At 54.2% G+C, this 19089-nt stretch overlaps 1 protein-coding gene across 2 annotated transcripts in view; it reads right to left on the bottom strand.

Annotated features, from left to right (window-relative positions):
• The window catches only part of SEPTIN12 (septin 12), an 82903-nt gene that overhangs the window by 46328 nt on the left and 17486 nt on the right, over positions 1-19089 (bottom strand). For both annotated transcript variants that reach the window (XM_073362595.2, XM_073362594.2), the window contains exon 2: positions 6649-7995. In XM_073362595.2, the coding sequence (XP_073218696.2) occupies positions 6649-7975 (1327 nt within the window). In that variant the 5' untranslated portion in view covers positions 7976-7995. The remainder of the gene's footprint in view (positions 1-6648; positions 7996-19089) is intronic.

Raw genomic sequence — 19089 nt, 5'->3', positions numbered from 1 at the left:
TGTGTTAGCAGCAATGGATGTGTCAATCAGCCATCACAAAGGTCAATGGGCAGCACCAAGGCAGGAAACCCCAAACCTGGCCCAAACGGAGTGGACACACTTCCAGCCCCACACACTCCCAGACAGCTGGGCGAAAGGACAAATCTTTTTTGGCAAAAAAATAAAAAATTGCAGATTCAGTGACACCAAAACATCTTGCCAAATTCATGGACGTTTTACCAATACCTAAGCTGGACAGCTAGAGGCTCCCCGTGCATGCAAAGAAGGGCTAAGGTTCCTGCTGAAGCTCAAAGCTGGCTTGTTCCAGTCCCAGAGGAATCGGGAGGAGGCAGTCCCAATGTATGCACTGAGCCATGCCTGGAGGCTCTCCCTCTGGAAAGTCCTGTGGGGAGCCCTGTGTTTGGGAGAGGGCAGGAACAGGTATGCTCAGGGACCAGGAGGGCTGGCGAGGGAGGAACAAGCTTATTCCTAATTTGAATTGGACCCAGGCATGCGTCTAAGGAATCTGCTATAGAGCCAATGTGGCCCACCTGTCATTGTGCGGGTTTGTTTATCTCCAGGGTTCAGGCAGCTGGGATTTGCCTTTCTTCAAAATCAGGGGTTGTCCCTTATCAGAAATTTGTTTAAAGAGTTTCACAGCCTCCAGAGTAGCGCAGGGACCAGAGGTGAAAGTAAGCCGATACGCCCCGGTACGGCATACCGGTAAGAGCCAGTGTGCCGTACCAGGACTGGCTTTCCCAGAGGGCAATTTAAAGCCCTGGGGTAGCAGCGGTGGGGCTCTGGCGGGGATTTAAAGAGCTCCAGAGCTCGCGGGGCCCTTTAAATCACGGCCTGAGCCCTGCTGCCCAAGCCCTGGGGTAGCGGCGGTCGGGCTCCGGAGGGGATTTAAAGGGCCGGGGCGGTAGCGGCAGCTGGAGCCCCAAACCCTTTAAATCCCTGCCTGAGCCCTGCTGCCCGAGTCCTGGGGTAGGTGTGGGGGGCTCTGGTGGGGATTTAAAGAGCCCCGGAGCTCCAGCCACCGCTACCGCCCCGGCCCTTTAAATCCCCTCTGGAGCCCCGCTGCCAAAGCCCTGGGGTAGCAGCAGCGGGGCTCTGGTGGGCATTTAAAGGGCCTGGGCGGTAGCGGCGGCTGGAGCCCTGGGGCCCTTTAAATCCCCGATGGAGGCCACCCACCGCTACCCCAGGACTCGGGCAGCAGGGCTCAAGCTGGGATTTAAAGGGCTCGGGGCTCCGGCAGCTGCTACCACAGCGGAGCCCCAGGCCCTTTAAAGCTCTGCCAGAGCCCAGAGCCCCGGGGTACCGGTGGCAGCCGAGAACCCCCAGGGCTCCTCAGTGATTTAAAGGGCCTGGGGCTCGGCTGCGGTAGCGGCAGCTGGAGCCCTGGGCCATTTAAATTGCCCCCGAGCCCCGGGGCTTCCAGCTGCCTCTGCAGCTGGGAGCTAAGGGGTTATTTAAAGGGCCCTGGGCTCCCAGCTTCCGCTACTGCAGCTGGAGCCCTGGCCCTTTAAATCAAGATTTAAAGGGTCCGGGGATTTAAGGCCCTGCCTCTTCCAGTTGAGGCCACGCCTCTTCTGGTTGAGGCCACGCCCCCTGCTCAAGACTTGGGGTACCAGTAAGTCCTCTAACTTACTTTCACCCCTGCCAGGGACCTGCTGCCTTTGAAATCAGCTGTTCGAAGAACCAGCTTTAATGGAATCTTCAGTACAATAAAGACAGGACAATGGCTACAGGCCCCACTTCAGCAAGCCCTTACACAAATCACCAGAGTGGTTCTGCTGAACTCAGCAAGGGATCGTGGTGCAGGCAGTGGGGCTGCTCGTGACTTAAGCACCTTGCTGAATCGGGATCTTTTCCCAGGGGCCAAAAAACTGTCCAGAAGGAAATAAACAGAACGGAGAGAACTGGGGTCTGGTATCAAATCTTCCCTTGCCAAAGTGTGGGGTAAAGAACTGGTTTAATATAAAGGCAGTAAGCCAGGACTGCTCATCAGCCTCAGCCAGTTCCCCCATAAACTCCGGCTTTGCTTATACTCAGCACATAGTCCTACTGCCTTCAGTAAGCGACCTGGTGAGTAAGGTCTATGAGTGAGTGAGTGCGGGCTGTGGGATTGTGCCCCAGACACATCTACTGGGCTCAGACTTACAGCGGGACTCTCTGCAAGATAGTCTGTTATGCTGAAAGCCAGCAGAAGGGATGAGTGGAACACCCTGCAAACCTGCTCATTCTGCCCCCTTCTGTGTCCGCTCCTGGGAGATGGAACCCTTCAGCCACATACCCCGGGGGTCTGATCCCCAATGCTAGCCAGGCCCTTGGCAGTGTGAGCTTCCCAGAGGACTGCCCTGTCAGTGCCAGCTCGGACGCCAGCCACGGGAGCTCTGGGATACCCACAGCGATCTTCCTCCGCCCCACGGCCAGTCCACCGGAGTTCACACTCAGCGCTGTGCAGCGCCTGTCGCTCCAAACAGCGAGCACGCAGCCTGTGCACGTTCCCCACGCCCCCTGTTCCCAGAGGGAGCTTTCTCAGGGCATGCAGGCTTAGAGATGAGCTCAAACCGCACAGTGTTATCAGCCACTGTCAGGCCTAGTCCGTTCCTTACCTGAGCAAACACTGCGCTCTGCAGACCAAGATCTGGTTACTGCCACAGGGAGGGGAGAGGGCAGGCTCCATCTCCAGTGGGGATGCAGAAGTCCTAGGAACCACTCTGCTTTGCTGGGTCGATTTGCTCAGGATTTGTCCCAGCAGAGCCAAGCTCTCCAGTGGGAACCACAAACCTTCCCAGTCTCTGGCTGATAAGAGTAAGTGGCAGGTTTATGAACAGTGATAAGCAAAGGGGGTGGAAGGCTCCAGGTAATGGAGAACTCTGACCTTGCTGGTGACAAGGGTGTGGGCTGAGATTTGCCAGCTCTTTTAAACCCAGATATGGTGCCCATCACTGGTCTTGCTTGGAACATGTCATGGGGGGCGTGGCTAGAAAGCCACCGTGGATGTAGGGTTGGCACATTTAAAAGCTTTCCCTGCGGGGGGGATCCTTGTGTTATGCTCTTACTGCTCAGGCCCCATGTCAGGAGGAGACAACAGCCAAGATGAAGAGAGCCTTTGCAGTGAAGGAGCCAGATTCAGGAGACGTAGGTTCAATTCCTGGCTCCACCACACACTCCCTGCATGCCGTTAGGCAAGTCACTTAGGCGCAAATCCTCAGAGGTATTTAGGTGCCTAACTTCCACTGAAATCCAGAGGAGTTAGGCGCCTAAATGCCTTTGAGGATCTGGGCCTCAGTTTCCCATCTGTAAAATGGGGATATTATCACTGCCCTCTCTTGCAGGCGTGTTGGATACCTTATATGATTGTCAGGCTCTTTGACCCGAGGGGTAATGGTAGCCAGATATTCCCCTAGATGGATAGATAGGACACTACAGGATGGAAAGACAGGATAGATACTTAGTGTCACACAGGGCCCCAAAATGCTTTTCCAGCAAACTCACTAGCTTGTAAGTGTACAGTGCAGTATAAAGCGGGGGCAAGTGGGATCAGCAGAAGCGGTGAACAGGTCTACAGAGCCAATGGCACTGCAGAGTAGGGAGTGCCTAGGGATGGCGGGCCTCTGCAGGACGTAGTCTTCACCGAGGGTCCCACTTCAGGGATCTGTTTGAAAGAGACCACTGCCAAGAGAACTGTTCGGCCCCAGCTCCCCGCAACGCTGCCAGCTGCGCCCTGCTTGCTCGGGGAGGTGAAACATGGCAAGGCACTTGGCCAACTGCCACCTTCTCCAGCCCCAGGAAAATGAGGCAACGATGCTGGAGTTCAGCACCTGTCCTTGTGTCAAGGAAAGGAGGGGGGCTTCTGTGCGAGTTCCCTGTGTTAAATTACAAATATGGCCCTGGCGTGGGTTCTGCCATGTGTCTTGACCTGCCTTCTCAGCAGAAATGGCCCTAGGAGGCCTGCCCATCACCAGGGGCAGAGAGAAGGGAAATGGGGGCCAGCTGGGATATCTGTGACCAGGTCAGCGCAGACCAGACCAACATGGCCCAAACAGAGCTCTCTATCTTCCCCCACCCCTTTCCCCAACACTTATTTGAATCTCAATGGTCTCGTGGTCGCCTTGTGCTCCCTGTCTGTCTGTTGTACCCACCGGTTGTCTCTTGTTATATACCCAGGCTGTAAGGTTCTTGGGGCCAGGGCTGTCTTTCGTTTGGGGTGCAGACCACGCCCAGCGAGGTGGGACCCTGATTGGGTTCTCCACGATATGCACCAAGATCTGGGGTGAGCTCCTCAGAACGTTGGAGGATGTGGATCAGAGGGGCTAGTTTGGCTCATCCTGGAGACGGGGCCCAGCTCAGCTCTGACTCCAGATCCAGTTCAGGGATGCCTGTCTAGATTAAGTCTGCTCTGGTTCCCAGGACAGAGTTACTGACAAGAGGCTGGCTATAGTTCAACAGAGCCTGTAGTGTGAAACCTAGGGTCTAATTCCCCCCAGCGTGTGGGATCAGGGGTATATGCAGCAGACACATTCTCCTCTCAGGCCCCCATCACCTCCAGCCCACTGCAGTTTTCTAACCTGTTAGACTTTCACGGGGCCCTCTTCCCAGTCCCAGCAATAAGAGCCATTGGACAATCACCCCTCACAACACCACTTACAGACGCCCTTGGGCTTGCATCCCCTTACTGAGACACAACAGAACCAATGCCTCCTTTAGCCTCCCAACCGGGCCCCCTGAGTCTGGGTGAGGCAGAGCCCAGGAGCAGGAGCCCCGAGGCCTGAGATCTTGGAGGCTGAAGGGACTAACCAGGAGGCCAGCATCAGGGTAAAGTGCCCCAGTCACTCTCCCCAGCCTCACGTTCACCAGCTCTTGGTGGCCCAGCAGCCATTTGAACTGATTTTGTGACTCATGATGAGGACCCAGCAGGCAGTGCTGGGAGCTGTCACATCAGAAAAGCCCGATCGGCCAATCAAAACATGGCTGCGAGCCATCACTGTGTGCAGCCGTACTCTCGGCCACACCTCCTCCTAGTTCTGCGGTGTGTAAGTGCAATGGAACACACCCCTGTATTCACACCCCGCACACTAGTGGAATAATATTTGTGCAAAATATGCCTTGTGAGGCTTCATTGGAAAACGAGTAACTCACTGGCCAGCAATGTCATAGTAAAATGTACGCAGCAACATTTACATGGAAAGTTATGAACAGAAGCTAAAATAATGACTGAAGTGTGTTTACTAGACAAGTCTGGGGCAGGGTACCTGTTTCTCAAAGACAAAGGACAAATTGACGCCTGGCCAGGGGTGGAAGCTGATGGGCAATCACCTATCAAGTGACCATTCTTTGGCCAGGAAGGAACAGATCTGCAGCTTAGCAAACAATTTAGCAAACCTCTCCCCCCACAAGACTACATGTCTCCTTGCTTGCTCTCCGCTGGAAAAAACTTTACCGAGGGGTCACTCTCAGGGAAATGCATTTCAAAGGGCGACTGAACTAAACACCCCAAGTTCTCTCTCCCTGGCCATTTCTCTCTTTTCCACCAAAGAAGACGGCCTGTGGACTCTGACTGCAGATCCTGACCTGAAACTTGGTCAGCAATGATACTGGCAACCTGCGGTAAGACCTTCACCTTCAACCAAGTCTAGTTTGTTAAGTTTAGAAAGTGTTGCATCGTTATTTTCCTTGTAACCATTTCTAACGTTAATGCCCTACGATTTATTCTCACTTTAAACCTCTCTCTTTGTAGTAAATAAACATTTTTTGTTCTATAATCAAAATTAATCCAGTGTTGTGAACTGTGTGGGTAACTCTATTTAAGGTCTCAAGTTACTGTATATTGTTCCCTTACAGAGACAATGGACCTTTGTTATCTGAACTGTCCAGGAAAGGGCTGGACAGTGCAGTACAGAACATACATTTTTGGGGGAGAATCCAGGACTGGGAGTATGTTGGGGTCACCCTGCATGTGGTAATCGAGGCTGGTGAAAGCCACAGTGTGGCTGGCAGGTTTCAGCTACACACAGATGCTCAGGGCATGACTTGAATGCTGGCAGGCTGCTTATAAGCGGCCCCCAGGGGAGCTACCGCAGCAAGGCATTGGGAGGCACCCCAGGATATGGGAGGGGTGACACAGCCTCTTACTGGTCTGGATTGCACTCCAGAATGTGATAGTAAGTTACACCCACTCAGACTCCCACTCATCCATGTGTAACCCCTTCTGAGCTCCTTCATCTGGCCCCACATCTAGCTCTCCCCCGGGACTGGCCCCCAAAGCCAGAGGAACAGCTGATCCAGGGACGCGAGGGCTGGCTCAAAGAGTACGTCAGCCCCAGCATGGCAAATGCCTCGGCAACGTCTCTGGCTGAGGTCCTTCTCATGCCTGCTACCTCCGAACACAGAGGTTCCCATCAACTGGAGAAAGCGGGGAAAGAGAGAGAGCGACTGTTCGGGACTGGCAAGCCTGGCAGTGCTTCCCAGCTGCAGATCCCAGCTCATGCGGTGTCAGTTTCTTTCACCAACACCAGCAGAGTTAGGAGAAGAGACATCTGACAGGGCAGCCTTGAACACACAGGACAATGCTGTGCCCTGGATGCTCATGCTCAGCTCTCATTGACCTCAAGCAGCGTTGGGCAGAATACAACAGAGAGATAAGAAAGAGAAAAGTCCTACCTTCCTTTGTCTTCTCTCGGCTGTGCATCTCCTCGCTCATAGAAAAGACCCTGGGAGAACCTGTCGGGCCCATGTAAGGGGCTTCCCTTGGGCAGGAACTGGAGAAGGAGTTGACTCTTTCAGCCACGGATCTGACATGTTCCCTTGGGTTGGGTGCTGCTGGGCCCCCAAGAAAGGAGGGTTGAGAAGTCACTTGCATTATCTGAGGCCGAGACGTGAGCCTGAAAGGAGCAGCTTGAGCAGGAGACAGAGACGGTGGCCAAGGGCTCTCATTGACCTGGGCACCTGGGCACTTCCCTGGAGAGGGCACTGCAGAGACACCACTCACAGCGGCTGCGACTGCATCCTCCTTGGCCCTACCGGGGGGCTGCCGAGACAGGCTGGGGCTGGTGCGGAGGCTGAGCTGGAGCTGCGTCCTTGGCACCAGTCTGGATGCAGAGTCAGCACTCGGCGCTGGATCAGAGCCATCCAGAGGCTTCCCCATCAAACCATCCAGGCTGATGGGGAATTTCTGCAGCTTCGGTGGCCGCCTGGAGGGTGGAGGAGCGGGGCTCAGACTGGGCCGCTGGGCTGCATCGGAGAGTGGGGAGGAGGAAGAAGAGGAGGAAGAGGAAGAGAAGGAAGGCTCCCTACTAATGGGTGTGCTGCTCTTCTCTCGGAGCAAGGCACAGTTCTGGCTATTACTGCTCCAGGCTCCAGCAGAGTGAAAAGCCAGGGCAGGAGTGAGTGGGATGGGGGAGCCCTGATCTTCGGCAATGTGCAGGTCCAGAGAGGGCAGCGAGCCATGGTTCACTCCGGCCTTGGACACCAGCTGGACAGGCTGTTCCGCCTCGGAATGGAAGACATTACTGTGGGAAGAGAATTTCTTCAGTACCGGGCTGGTGACTGGGGCGGCCTTGAGCCCCCGAGGCTCTGGCTGCCGGGCAGCGCTCTGGGGTGTGCTGGGGGGTGGCGGGCACTCCAAGCTGGAGGAGGAGCTGTGGAGGCTTTCGCTGCCCGGGCCCAAGGAGGAGGAGAAGCCGTTGGGATCGAGCCTGGCTTGGAAAGAGGCAACACGGGTCAGGCTGGAGCTCATGGCGCCGTTGGCCCTGGCCAGCTGGATGGTTCCTCTGTTGAAGGAGAAGCTGGTGCTAATCCTGGTCTTCAGCACAGGGCTTTGGGCTGGGCTGGGGCTCGAGCTGAGGCTGATGCGGGATTGATAGGTGGGAGGTGGGAGGCTGGCCAGCTGCCCGCTCTCCCTATTGCCCGCAGCTAGGCTGTCTGCAGGCATGCTGGGGCTGAACGGGCAGGAAGGAGGAACAGCTGGAGCCTCTTCAGCATCCTCCATATCGAACGACCTCTTCAGCGCTGCAGGGAGAGAGGAGAAGGGTGGGAGAGTTAGAGCAGGACCCCCCAGCCCATACACACCAGGGCGCACACCGCACCATGCAAACCCAGCACGTGGCTCCCACGGGAACCTTCCTCACAGGCCGACTCCTGCCCCCAACGGTGGCCATGCAGCCTCCTCCCGTTCAGTCCCACCTGCCCTTCTAGCAGGGTCTAGAGTTGTGCAAAGAAATCAAAGCAAAAGGCCCACACGACTCCCCTTGGGCTCAAACCCTTGGGGATCAGGTCTGGGACTATCTCTGCGTCCCAACAAGAGCTGGAAGCACAGGAAACTCGCCCGCTGTACAAGCTGGGGCTGCATTCACACAAACGGCCACTGGGTTTTGGAGAAGCCTTGGATCAGCTTTGGGCAGAGCCAGACCCAAGTTTATGGTCTGGCCCCCATCTGGTTCTGAGCTGGCACCAGGGGAAATATGGTAGATTTGAAGCCCAGATCCAAAGTGGAACTCCGAGGGTATGAAACCCACCTGGACCCAAATGGGGGAAAGATTGGCACGACCTCCGGTCTGAGAAATCAACCCAGCACTGCTCCCCACAGCATCCATGCTAGCTACATGGTTCATTCCGCTGCGTTGCCTTTCAAATCCTCCGCCCAGCAAGCCCCCCCCATGAGGCAGAGCACAGCCAAAGCTCTCCCCAGCTCTGAACTTAGTGGGGTGGAGGGGCTAGGCCTGGGCTAGGGAGGCAGACGATCGGCCGGGCTCCCTCTTTGCAGCCTGCATGGAACAGAGGGTTTTGTTAGCAGTTCCCCAATGGAAAACTGGAGCTGTGCTCTTGGCTCCCCTCCTGAGGCCTATAATCTCTCACATCTCTCTCTTTGCTGGATTGTACCAGTGTCATGAGCTCCAAACATGCCCCTCGGGAGCAGCACGCTAACTGCTTCTTCGCCTCCAACCAGCACATGTAAACGATCCTGCCTGGGGCATCCTGGGTAATCAGATCTGCTCCCTGCGCTGCCCCTGCACCCCCCCTTTGCTTCAACAGGCTATGTCTGGGCTACGGCATGGAGAATGCAGGGCATTGCCCACCCTAACAGAGTCACCCGGCTCAAATCAAATATTGCAAAGGGAGTTCAGGGCTGAATTCGCCACGAGTTCCATTGCTGCTGGCACATTCCCTACAGCAACCCTGCTGGCAGAGCCTGGGACTGGAGTAGAGGGGAGCTCCCCTACAGCCAGCACTCCTACCCCATTCCTTACAGCACCCCCTGCTGGCAGAGCCTGGGACTGGGGTAGAGGGGAGCTCCCCCAAAGCCAGCGCTCCTACCCCATTCCTTACAGCACCCCCTGCTGGCAGAGCCTGGGACTGGAGTAGAGGGGAGCTCTCCTACAGCCAGCGCTCCTACCCCATTCCTTACAGCACCCCCTGCTGGCAGAGCCTGGGACTGGGGTAGAGGGGAGCTCTCCTACAGCCAGCGCTCCTACCCCATTCCTTACAGCATCCCCTGCTGGCAGAGCCTGGGACTGGAGTAGAGGGGAGCTCTCCTACAGCCAGCGCTCCTACCCCATTCCTTACAGCACCCCCTTCTGGCAGAGCCTGGGACTGGGGTAGAGGGGAGCTCTCCTACAGCCAGCGCTCCTACCCCATTCCTTACAGCACCCCCTGCTGGCAGAGCCTGGGACTGGAGTAGAGGGGAGCTCCCCTACAGCCAGCGCTCCTACCCCATTCCTTACAGCACCCCCTGCTGGCAGAGCCTGGGACTGGAGCCCCAGACAAGCTGATCCAAGAGTCCTGTAGTGAGCCAGCCATCAGTCACCACCACTGACAGCTTGTGAAATGAGATGGCCTCACTGCTGGGCTGTGTGAAGTCCTAGCAAAAGGAGGAGGTGGGGGGGGTGGGCTGCAGCTGTTTGAGGCAGGAGGCAGCAATCGCTCTGCCTAACTAATGGCTGAAGAGGACAAAGCTATCCACAGAGCAAAATTAGCCCCTCAGAGTGTGGCAGGGCATCTTCCACAGGGGCTGGGGGGAATGCAGCTCGAACTCTCTCCGCTGGCAGGTACTTCCAACAGATGTAAAAATGTGAAGGAGATGGCTTGGAGTGAGAAAGCCACAATGTTCCGAAGTGCGCATGTTTTGGGGGGAGGGGGGGTTGGTCTGGCTCCCTCTCGAAGAAGAGCACACATAAGTCAACAAATACACGGACCACACAGTCACAATGGGCCAGATTCTCTCCTTTCTTTGGCCAGCCCCAGTGAATTCCCACCCGGCAGGAATATAGTCCATTGCACATGCTTTATTCCAGTTCAGTTATGGGGAATGTTTTCAGAAGAAGCATTTGACAAGAAGGGGGAGAGCATGGCTTGTTTGAACACTGCTGTGTAGAATACTGTTCATAGCTCTATTACAGAAACATGCAGCTGCCCCAATCAGAATCCGCTCCCATTGGTCCAGGTGCTGTTACAATCACACAGAAAGACCCAGATAAGCAAGACCCTCTGTATTCTCCAACTCCACAGCAGCACAGACCTCTTCCCTTCCCCCACATCTAAACTTTCATTTAAAAAAATGTTTCCAACCCTCATGGATATGAAGACAAACTTGAAAAGATGACCCGAATGTAACTAATGCAGGGATGTCTGCTTGAGTCTGCAGAGAGCCTGAAACAATAGCTTCGAGAGATGTTGACTGCCCCATTTGTATTACTGGGTTGTTAACTCTGAAACCTAAAGATGACAGTGCAGGGTCAACCTCTTAAACGACTTTGCAGATCATTCTAGCAGAAATCTTATTGTTTGTATTACAATGTCACTGCAGTGGGGACCCATTTGTGCTAGGCACCCTACAAATACATAGTAAGAGACAATCCTTGCCCCAAAGAGCTTGCCATTAATTTAAGAGGAGATACAACAAGCAGGTGTAACAAACAGCTAGATACGAAGATGGCTTCTCAGCAAAGTCCAGGAAAGAGGTGTGGGTGGCATATGTACACAACTGACCTCAGCTCTATGCCCAGCTACCACAGAGGAGAACCACAACTACCACTTCCTTAGCGATGGCCCGGAGCATTTTCTCATGATTTGCACTGCCCATGGGAAGCGACACCCTGCTTGGTTTCCTACTCTGCTTGATGCCCAGGAAGGTGAGCTGTTCTGACCTAATGGACAGAGATCTATATCCACACGGGGACTGTGCTTGCTCACGTCCCTAAAAGCAGCGTGGTCTGGGAACAACTCAGCAGATGTGGCTAAGATGACCTGCTCCACCCAGGAGCTATTGGACTGTAACTGACATGAGGGCCACTAAAGGCAGGGGCTTACTATTTCCTCTTGGAGTAGAGTGGAAGTAGGGCATTGAGGGTGCATCATGGCAGAGGACACTGGCTAGGACAGCTGATGGAGGAGATGCTGGAGGCTGTTATGTGAAGAGCAAAGTCAGGAGACATTGCAACCAGAACTGGGCGAAATATTTCCAGAGACAGCGAATTTTGACAAAAAGGGGCATTTCAAAGAATGCAGACTGTTTTGTGAAAACATTAAATTTCTTTGCAATTCTCCTTTTCCGCAACAGCAAGAAAAATAGAAACCCCCCACTTGCTCTCACGCCCTTGAAAAATGTAGTTTGTTTTGATTTTTAAAATGTCGACATTTTCCTGTCAACAGGATTAGATCGGAAACACTCAAATTGTTATTGCATGGACAGTGTCCAACTCTTGCCCTTTCATTCTGGTTTGGAATGAAACCAATCGCAAAGATTTCTTTTTTGTGAAATTAACATTCTGCTCTCCAGCCAATTCCAATTGTAACTTACAACTTTTGTATTCTGAAAAAAAACACTATTTGATGTCTATATCTGGTCATCTGTGTTGTTTTTAGACAGTAACTTTTTTGAGGCAGGGACCGTCTTCTGCTGTGTGTTTGGACAGTGCCTAGCACAAAGGCGGTGTGATCCTAGCTGAGCGCATTAGGTGCTCGTGAATAGAAAGTAATAATAAGAATAATGGACACATGCTTATATTGAGCCTCCGGAGGCTGCTCTGCTATTGAGAGAGACAGTTATTATCCTAAAGTTAGCTCATTCTTTCACAGGCAAGACATGGATTTACATCCTCTCCGACTGCCCCAGCAAACCTGCTGTTCATTTTTAATTCTTTGAGTGTTGTGAAAATTGGAGAATCGGTTGGCAGGTAAATCCCTTCCCTCCCCAAAGGACATTCTCCCTCGCTGCCAGAGGGCTAGAGAAAACATCCTGATTGTTTAACAGCTGAAGGCACTGAGATGCTGGAGATTTGGGAGGGCTGGAAGATGTCTGCTAGCCTTAAACTTCTTGTTAGAATAGCTGCGAGGGGGAGGTTATTTGCAGTCATTGCACGTCATCAGAAAAACAGGGCAGGGGGCTGAATTCCAATCTCTCGCAGAAGAGGGCGATTCCCTTCAGATCAGAATCAAGGCCCTTCGGGACACTTGCATGGTAAAGAGTGTGATGATCAGCCCAAGGCGCTGGTCACAGGGTTGTCTCCGTCTTGGCAGACAAACTGCTGTGGGCACGCACAGCTGGAACCCCTTCGTAAACACATCTGGTCAGGAAACACATTAGCCAAGCCTCAGCCTCCCACGACGCCAAATGGAGCTGCTCCGAGGGGGCCTCCCCGAGATACAGGCTCATCAGCTCTCCCCCCATCCTCCAAAACACACACATGCTCTGCTGAGCACAGATCCATTTGGTGCCCTGATCTCAGCACTCCACAGCATATTGCTTGCCATTTGCTATTCCCCATTCCCCTCTCCCGCGCCCCACTTCACACACCTCTGGGGTGTTGAGCTGTTTCTGTGATTAGACCAAAGGGCTCTTTGGCTCTCATTTCTCCCTTCCCACAGATCTGCCAATAGCCCCATTCTCAGCCTTGCAGGGGTGAGGGAGCACAGGCAGTGACTGACCCTCGGAAGGGCCCAGATGGCTCTGCTTGCTGGTATTGGTCACTATCCGCATTACTGTGTCAAACCACGTGCTGGATTTAGCGCTATCTGTGCCCACATGGCAAAGCTCCCACTGACTTAAAAGGTTTCAAAGCGCTGGGGCCTGGGCCTCCTTCCTGTGAAGGGCCAAGCTGCAGGAGGCCTGTGTTCAAGCCCAGCAAGGGAAGACTGGGTGGTGGGTGAGCATGGGGCAGTGCTCCTGGCTCCACACTCTGAACTAGTGTCATTGATCTGGAGCAGCACTTTAGAGGATTCACTAGAACTGGGTCTTGCGCTCCTCCCAGGCTCTCCCCCGATGCTCAGCACAAGGCCCAGGCACTGGTATAAGCTGGGCAAGCGTGACCTCCTCCAGTCCTGTAATGGATAATGCAAAGCAGGGAATCATGGGACAAAAGCATGGTGCCATGGGTTACAAAGGAGATCCAACCTCTTCCCCAGCTGGACAGTCTGTGAAGATCTTGGCAAACCATGGACCCATGGGGCTTGGTGAGGTTGTGCCCCAGGATTCCCAGCTGTGCATAGGGTGACCAGACAGCAAGTGTGAAAGATGAGGGTGGGGGGGGAGGAGGGAAGGAGCCTATATAAGAAAAAGACCCAAAAATTGGGACCGTCCTTATAAAATCAGGACATTTGGTCACCCTAGCTGGGCAAGAGGGGCAGGTGCACTGCCAGCCCCCATCCTGGCGTCATGCTGTGTACCCACTCGGAGCAAGGGGACAGAGTGCCCTCCCTGAGAACCCTCCAGGTTCAATGCTGTGTGATGGTTCATGCTAGCTGCCAAATAAGGCATAATAATGCCCAGAGATGCAGACAGGTGTGGGAAAGGGGGTTCACCCTTCACCTCCCCAGCCCCTGACTCTCAGAGGGTCCTAGGAAACCAGAGGAGACTAAACTCAGAAGGATGGAAGCGAGAGGGGTTTCCCCTTGAAACCACCCACGCATGAGAAGCTGCCTGACCAAGGCCCCTGCCCTCCCATTCCAGCTAGGGCAGCTGCAGAACTTGTAAGACAGGGGAAGGAAGGCTCTTCACACGGGGTGAAATCCTGGCCCCGAGGAAGTCAAGGGGAGTTTTGCTGTTGATTTCAGTGGGGCAGGATTTCACCCATGGTACATGGAGCAAGCAGTAGCAGGAAGTCTGTGCTCCTGAAACCGACAGCCCAGTTCTGCAGACTCACACAGCTCAGAGAATCATTTCAATCGGCTTCCAAACCTTCGGTTGTTTCACCTTTCACCATTCACCCATGCTCAGGCAACTGCTGCTTTATTAGAGGGGCTAGTCCCCCTGCATGAGATTTTACACTGAAGTCTCTTCTGCCTACTCTAGTAGGTCTCCAGATGCCAAAACTTGGAGTGACATAGGGCAGTCTCCTTCCCCTGACAGTGCCATGCCAATGAGTCTCAAGTCTGATCTGCTGGCAACACTTGCAGGCACAGAGAATGCCCACAAGGGTGCCAGGGTGGTTATCATGATGTGGCCACCTTTGGACAAGGAACCAGCCTGAACCACCAGTTCATTTCACACAGGCCCCTGAAATGTAATTCCCCTTACTGCTAACCTGTGCACAGCTGATCAGTGACTTAGGAGATGACCGGTGCCAGCTCATATTAATGCTTATCAGAGTCAGCCAGCCTCCAATAACACATCTTCTCCCGTCCAATGCTGCATGCCAGCATGTGCTGAACACAGCGGAGCTGCGACGACTGCCTACATGGCTTCGCCCTCAGCCCCGCTCCCAGGCACGGTGCTCGAGAAACCCCAACAGATGGGATATCTGGAAGGCAAGCGGTGCTAGAGAAACCCAACAGTATTCTGATCAGCTGTTCCCCAGAAGGGGCTGGGAACACAGTGTTGGTTCATTGAGCACCTCAGTGCTTGGACACAGACCATAACCCTGGCTTGAAGGACTATGATCTCCTGGGGGAAGACAGAAATTAGACTCATCTCCTCCCCCTCCTGAGTTCCGCTCTGAACCACTAGGACAGCTGTTCCGCCACCAGAGGTCCTCCAAGACCCGGGTGCTGCTCCCTGAAATGGCTGGAGGCTTGGAAATAATGATTATTGGCGGTATAGAAGGGAGATCTGCCTGGGGGTGATCATGGCTCTGAAGCGCAGAGGCTCTTGCAGCTGTGTGCTCCGTACATGAACCCTGGTTAGAATACTTGCTCTTTCTGCGGAAGAGGAGGGGAGAGGGACTTTTGGGATCCTAACAGAAGGACCAAACTAAAGCCACCATCACGGTAGAAGGAGCATCTATGACCGATGTTGCTGAGTCAGAAGCGAACAGCATTTCCAGCAGGAAGCCATGCAGAGCCCGGGGAGGGCTATAGTAGAGCAGAGGTGATGCAGATTAGGTCCCAGCACAGCAGATGCCGTCCTGCGATAGAGGGCAGGTGAAGCAGGCAGATCTCTGGGTGCAGAGGGTTCCTGAGTGCTAGGGCGGAGACGATGCAGTCATGCCTTGGGGATGGGCTATAGGGAAGGTGATACACTGGTATTGCAAGGTGGCCGGCCCTGAATGCATTCAGTATGTCCGAGGGGACGCTGTTGTAGCTTAAGGCTAGAATTGCTCTAAGAGGAGACAATGCAGTTGTGCCTCAGGGTTGGAGGTCCCCACACACGGTGCTGTAGCATAGCAAAGCTCACGCAGCTGGCAGAGGTTCCTGGTTGCTGTGCTGTCAGAATGAGGTGATCCACCCCTCATTGCAGACCCCAGTTCTCCTCCGCTTTCCACCCAGCCACACCTGCTACTGGCTGCCCCTTTACAGGCCCAAATTCCCACCTCTCCGCGCCTTATCTGTTATTTCACAGCCTCTGAGGTGCGCTGTGTTAACAGGGATGTCAGTGAACTCCCCTGGGCGCTGCTTGGAGGCTGGCCTGGTGTTCCGCTGCACAGTACTACCAAGCTGCGTCCGAGCTCCCCACCTCGGCCTTTTCCTCTATGGCCCGGCTGGGTGCTGCCCTGCTGGCCAGCTGTGGTAAGAACAAGGACAGCAGAGACACCCTGCATACCTGCTACGAAGAGGCCCCTCTCTGAGCAGCAGCACTGGGGGAGGGAGAACGTGCTAAACCCCTATGGTTAACTCGTGGGTCCACCTCTACTTAGGTCATGTCCAATCCTGGCCAGCCCTAAAGAGCCAAGCTGGTGCGGGGTGTACACCAGGAGGAAGTCTTCCAGCAGTGGAGTAGAGATGGGGCAGGAGGCCTCCCCCTGCAGGAGATATGCTCCCCAGCCAGCCCAGAGGTGGGCACCTGACATTAATTCCCTTGTCGTGGTCACTCTTTGCTCTCAGCCCTGGAGAACCTGGTCTGTCAACTTCCGTTAGCTCCACCCAGTGCACAACTGAGGTCAGGGGCCCGCGGATCCAGCTCATTTATTACACGCTCTCTAGCAGGGCAGGGATTTATCAGGGTCAGCAGGTGGATGGCTTGCCCCCTTTTCCAGGCATCCTATGGGATTCTACAGCTTCACAGACCCAGGACATGGGGCACTCACATATCTCCTTCAATTCACTGGGGGCATGCAGCACCCTCAGGGCTGGCTTTACGCATGTCCTCTGCACCCACAGATCCACCAGAGCTAGGACTGGGTTGTACATAACCAGAAACTCCCCAGGCAACGAATGACATGAAGTATTAATGTTTTGCTCTTGTGGACACCTTTCAGTGGAGGATTGCAAAGCCCTGCATTAAAGGTGAGCAACCTTCATTATTCACATATAACAAACGATGTAACAGATACAGTGAGGGGTAAAGGGACTCAGCCAAAGTCACATAGCTGGAAAGTGGCAGGGTGAGAAATAGAACTCAGTTCTCCCAGCTCCACCCCTTGATCGACAGACTAGGCCATGCTGCTGCCTTCTTCAAAAAGGCCTGAGTGCACGGAAAGCTTTTGGTACCGTGGCATACGGGGATCGGGTCAGTACTTGATGAGGCTGCATCATGTGAGGAATCAAATGCGGAGGGGATGGGGTGGGGTTGGGACACCTTCCAATAGAACTTCAGGGAGCAGGGTGAGCCCACAGGCTAAAACCAGTCCCAAGTACACACACACACGAGGGATATAGCACATATGGAGCCCACGGGCACAGTCTGTACCCAGGCCACTGACCCACAGCATGGTCCAGTGGTGATCACCATGGATCGGCAGGCATGGGGAGCTCTCCTCTCTTCCTGGCTCAGACTTGTGGTGTCATCTTTGGCCTCTCTGTGCCTCACTTTCCCCAGGGGTGAAGTAAGGACACACTACTTTCCCCTCCCAGAGGGATAGCAGGAGACCTAGCCAGTGTGTACACAGCGCTCGGAGAGCTTCCGACTTCCGACAGAGGAGCAAAATGTTACGTTGCTCTAAGCGATGCCCGCGCGGATAGTTCTCCAGGAGGCAGAGGCGAGCCTGCGCACTCAGCAGACTAGCGGGCAGCATTGCACACGCAAGGACAGAAGAGATCAGAGTCCCGCAGCAATTAATGAGCGGGCTGGGGAAGGAGCCGCCATGGCACCTTGGCAGGGGCAGCAGGGCCAGCAAAGAGCAAGGGTCAAAGGTTAGGGCTGTGGGCAGGGGAGCATGAGGTCAATGGCATGAATCGGAAGGCTGGAGAGGAAAGGGGTGAGGAATGGGGATGAAGACACATGGTGAGGAAGGGGGAAGAGAGGAGGAGGTGGAGGGTGGCAGGAGATGAAGGTATGGGGGACAGGAGAGAGCTTGTAACCTGGGCTCTACCTCTGGGTACTGCTTACTTTGCATTATTAGCAGAGATTGGACCAATCCTGCCACGCTGAGCTGGGCCCAGACGGCAATCTGTACCCATTACCAGATGCCCATGGCAGGACCATGTCCCTCTGGGCTAGGGGCTCCCTGGGAGCAGAAGGGTTAATACAGGCCATCTTAGGTATGCACATTCTTTTCCAGGCAATAACAGGCTGCGGCCTTCCAGGAGCCTGGCATCAGGTTACTTTCTGATCCTACCTGCCCTGCCTCACTCCCAAGCCACCTCCAGGATCCCAGAGGCCACTGGCTCCAGGAAAGAGCGAAGGATAATTAGAGGGGGGAAATCCTCCACCTCCCACCCACTGGCTGCCTGCAGGGGCCAAGCAGATACAACCCCTCCAGCCTGATGCTCCATTTCCACCCTCAGCAAGGCCAGGTCATGTGATCCCCACCAGGGGAGGGACTTTGGGGACCCAAGGAGGAGAGGCACTGGACACCACCTGAACTGCCAGGGACCTCACTGTCAGCCCCATAGGTGCCAGCCTCCAACCCCTCTTTGGACACCTATCCCAAAGAGATTAGGTACTACAGTGCTCACCCCATGGAGCACTGTACAGACTGCACTAGCTGCTCCTCGCTTTTCTCTCTAACCAGAAGGGTCAGAAACTGTCTTCAAAGAAACAGAAGTCGAGAGTCTCACATATTAACAAAAAAAGAAAAGGAGGACTTGTGGCACCTTAGAGACTAACCAATTTATTTGAGCATGAGCTTTCGTGAGCTACAGCTCACTTCATCGGATGCATTCATGGAAGCTTATGCTCAAATAAATTGGTTAGTCTCTAAGGTGCCACAAGTCCTCCTTTTCTTTTTGTGAATACAGACTAACACGGCTGCTACTCTGAAACCTCCCATATTAACCTGACCCCAGGAGCTGGAGCCTTAAGATCATCCCCAAATATCACAGGACTCATGCTGGAAATTGTGCACTGGCAACCCTGCTGTGAATTGTCTCCTAGAATGTTCCCAGCATCTGCAAACACAGCAACAACCCTCTGCAAGAAAGCGAGACCGTGGGGGAAAGCGTGGCACTGCTTTTGCGCCTCCTACGTACGAATCTCAAAGCACATTACAAACACCAGTGGATTAAGCCGGTACCCCCATGAGGTAGGTAAATCAGCATCAGCATCCCCATTTTACAGAGACACCAAGCGCTTGTCCACAGGGGGAAGTTGCTCAGGCCAGCTCTCCTGGAATAGCTGCCCATGGGGTCCCTCTGTTCCAGAATAAAAATGATTTTGTTTCAGAGTAATTACTCAGCTTCCAAAGAGCACTAATTATTCCAGAGGGCAGTGACCTTTATTTAGGAACAGTGTCCCCACGGGGAGCTATTCTGGAATAGTCACTCCAGACAATTGCCCCATGGAAAGAAGCCCTA

This window comes from Lepidochelys kempii, chromosome 10 (genome assembly GCF_965140285.1).
Source record: "Lepidochelys kempii isolate rLepKem1 chromosome 10, rLepKem1.hap1, whole genome shotgun sequence".
NCBI lineage: Eukaryota > Metazoa > Chordata > Testudines > Cheloniidae > Lepidochelys > Lepidochelys kempii.
The sequence above is the reverse complement of the archived record's forward strand: the minus strand, read 5'-3'. Positions and strand labels throughout refer to the sequence as shown.